The 2,673-nt window shown below is 28.2% G+C and overlaps 1 protein-coding gene across 1 annotated transcript; it reads right to left on the bottom strand.

Moving 5' to 3' along the window:
• Positions 1-520: 520 nt before the first annotated feature.
• Positions 521-2,462, bottom strand: LOC112464167 (cytochrome P450 4C1-like; the record flags this gene model as incomplete). Its single annotated transcript, XM_025031006.1, has 8 exons — positions 521-589; positions 661-864; positions 950-1,052; positions 1,120-1,213; positions 1,289-1,474; positions 1,562-1,652; positions 1,872-1,981; positions 2,296-2,462. Coding segments are annotated over 8 exons (1,024 nt in total), but the record flags the coding sequence as incomplete, so codon positions are not given.
• Positions 2,463-2,673: the final 211 nt, after the last annotated feature.

Genomic DNA, 2,673 nt, shown 5'->3' with positions numbered 1-2,673 from the left:
AACAATGGGTTTAATTTTTTGTTAATAAACCAATTTTCTGAAAACCGATGCCATTTTTTTAGTTTTCTATACCAATGTGTTCAGAATGTTTTAAAACATTGAAAAATTACATTTTTATTTAAAAATATGTGTATATATTTCACCCGATGAGGATGATATAAAATTCTAAAAGAAAAACGGTGATTTATTCGATTTAATATGATTTAATAAATAAATAATTTTATATAAAATAAGTTTGTTGCGTCTAAATGTTCATACTCGGAACGCTTGAGTTAATTTGCTATTAATTTTCCATTTGATTGACATATAAGCACCGAACTATATGATGTAATTCCGCGCGTAGAGGACTTAAAAGCCAGTATTATGTATATATTGAGTACATACATAACCATAATCTTATTTAAAAAACCAAAAATTTAATATTTTGTAACTTTAATACATAACTGTTTGAATCACTAAAATTACTAAATTTTTTTCTAAGATTGCCTTTTATTTATATTTTATTTATAACAATAAATACCTGAATGTCTTTATGCTCAGCTAATAGCATTAATAGATAGGTTAAATTTAACGCCGTAGTATCATGACCCTGTAATCACATATACCTTATTAGTATACGTTCAAATAATTTATAAAACAAGAAAATTTAGAAATACGTACAGCAAACATAAAACCATCAATTTGCTCCTTGACATCTAAATCAGTTAGACGACCTTCTCGATTGTCTGCTATTAGATGATCCAACAATGAAAGTTGGATCCGTTTTCCATTCGCCTCTGTGTCATTTGTGTCTGTCGATGTGATACTTCTTCTCAATAATCGACCGTTGGTGCGTTCATGATACAGTTTTCTTTCCGCAATAATCTACGTGTATATAAAATCAACACTTTTTTAATAATATTAATATACCAACCACACTAACAAAAAATAAAATAACATTTTTACATACGTGGTTAGTAAATCCATGTAATATTCTTAGAATCTCTGCCTGTTCTTTGCCTTTTGATGTTAACGAGAATATCCAGTCGTTGTGCAACCACTGCCTCAGTAACCTAAACCATAATTACTAAATAATAATCTCATTATAATTATTTATTTATTATTATATTCATAAATTACCTATAAATAAAAAGTTCGCAAATCCGATGAACAGCTTTTCGATATTTTTGCTGGAATTCATCGAGGTCACGTAGAGAAGTACCCATTAAAGTTTCTAAAAAAAAATTTGTAAAAATACAATAATGTTATTGTACATGTTTAGATTTTGAATAAAATGTGTATGTAGTACCGCATATTGCATTCAACGTATGTTCACTAACAAACGGTACTAAATCTTTTACAACTGTGCCTCCTGTATTTTTCAAAGACATTGTCATGTTTTCACCCTCCTTGATCAAAATCTCAGCATGTTGCTGCAAAATATTATAATGAAATGTGGAAGTTAATGTTCTCCGTATTGAATGCCATTTTGCGCCTGAAACATAAACAATAGACATTTCATAGACAAGAAAATTTTTTTGTAACTAAAAGATATTTTTTTAATTATTATTATGTACTTTACCTTCATTAATCAAAATACCATTGCCCATCCATGGACGTAGAATATCATAAAAGAAGTTCTTTTTGATGTGCTGCGTGCTGCTTAATATTGTCTGAAATCATAGAAAATATTCAATTAATTTAGATGCAATGTGAATAATTCATTAGTTTATTTGGAAATTGTCTTATTTAATTATGATCTCTATAAGACTATAAATAAATATGTTTCCGCAAAATAAAACTAAGCAAAATCACACCTAAATACCTAAATCGCTGGTGTATGAACTATAAGAACATTAACAGAAAATTGAATTTTTTTAATATTTTATTACCTTTAAATCATCCGGATGACGAATCAATACAAAGGGGATAGAGAATCCCCAAAGTTTAACAATAGGATAGTACTGGTTAATTAGATTCATCAGTAACTTCCATTGTTTCTCTAAAAAAATGTATATAATACGAATATACAGAAATATATTATAAACATTGATACAAAAATACATGGTTGACTTTATTGTCGTGTAATATATTTTGTCGTTTCTCAATTTCAATAATTAAGAAAATAAATTACGTTAAAAATAATTGATAAACGTAAATAATTATTGCAAGTAATTAGCATACGACAATATTGATAGTAATATATCTTAAACGGTTGAAATGTTTGTAAATATTACTTTTGCGTATGGCTGTAATATGTATACAAATTAAAGAAAACGTTTAATTTATGCAAATTTATGAAAAACTTGAACTTACCTCGTGGGCCTATATATTGCAGTAGATTCCCAAAAATCGGATAACCTGATGGGCCTGGTATAAGATTGATCAATCGCCCATTTCTTCCATAATGTATATAATAATGATACCCCAATACGATAAGTATGAATAATACAGTAATGATGTAAAGAAAACACATTGTTGCTCTGCAAAAAAGATATGTAGTTGCATATTACAAATTGCATAATTTTGCTTCCTCATAGAGGAAGCTTTGTTTTCGTAAAAAAAAGTTTTTTTTTTTAGTTGCCGCTGCCAATGTGTTCCGAATGTTGTAAAACGTCGAAAAATTGCATTTAAAAAAATGTCCGTATGTGTGTGTGTGTGTGTGTGTGTGTGTGTGTGTGTGTGTGTGTGTGT

This window comes from Temnothorax curvispinosus, unplaced genomic scaffold, assembly GCF_003070985.1.
Source record: "Temnothorax curvispinosus isolate PA1 unplaced genomic scaffold, ASM307098v1 QBEX01013996.1, whole genome shotgun sequence".
Taxonomy (NCBI): Eukaryota; Metazoa; Arthropoda; class Insecta; order Hymenoptera; family Formicidae; genus Temnothorax; species Temnothorax curvispinosus.
The sequence above is the reverse complement of the archived record's forward strand: the minus strand, read 5'-3'. Positions and strand labels throughout refer to the sequence as shown.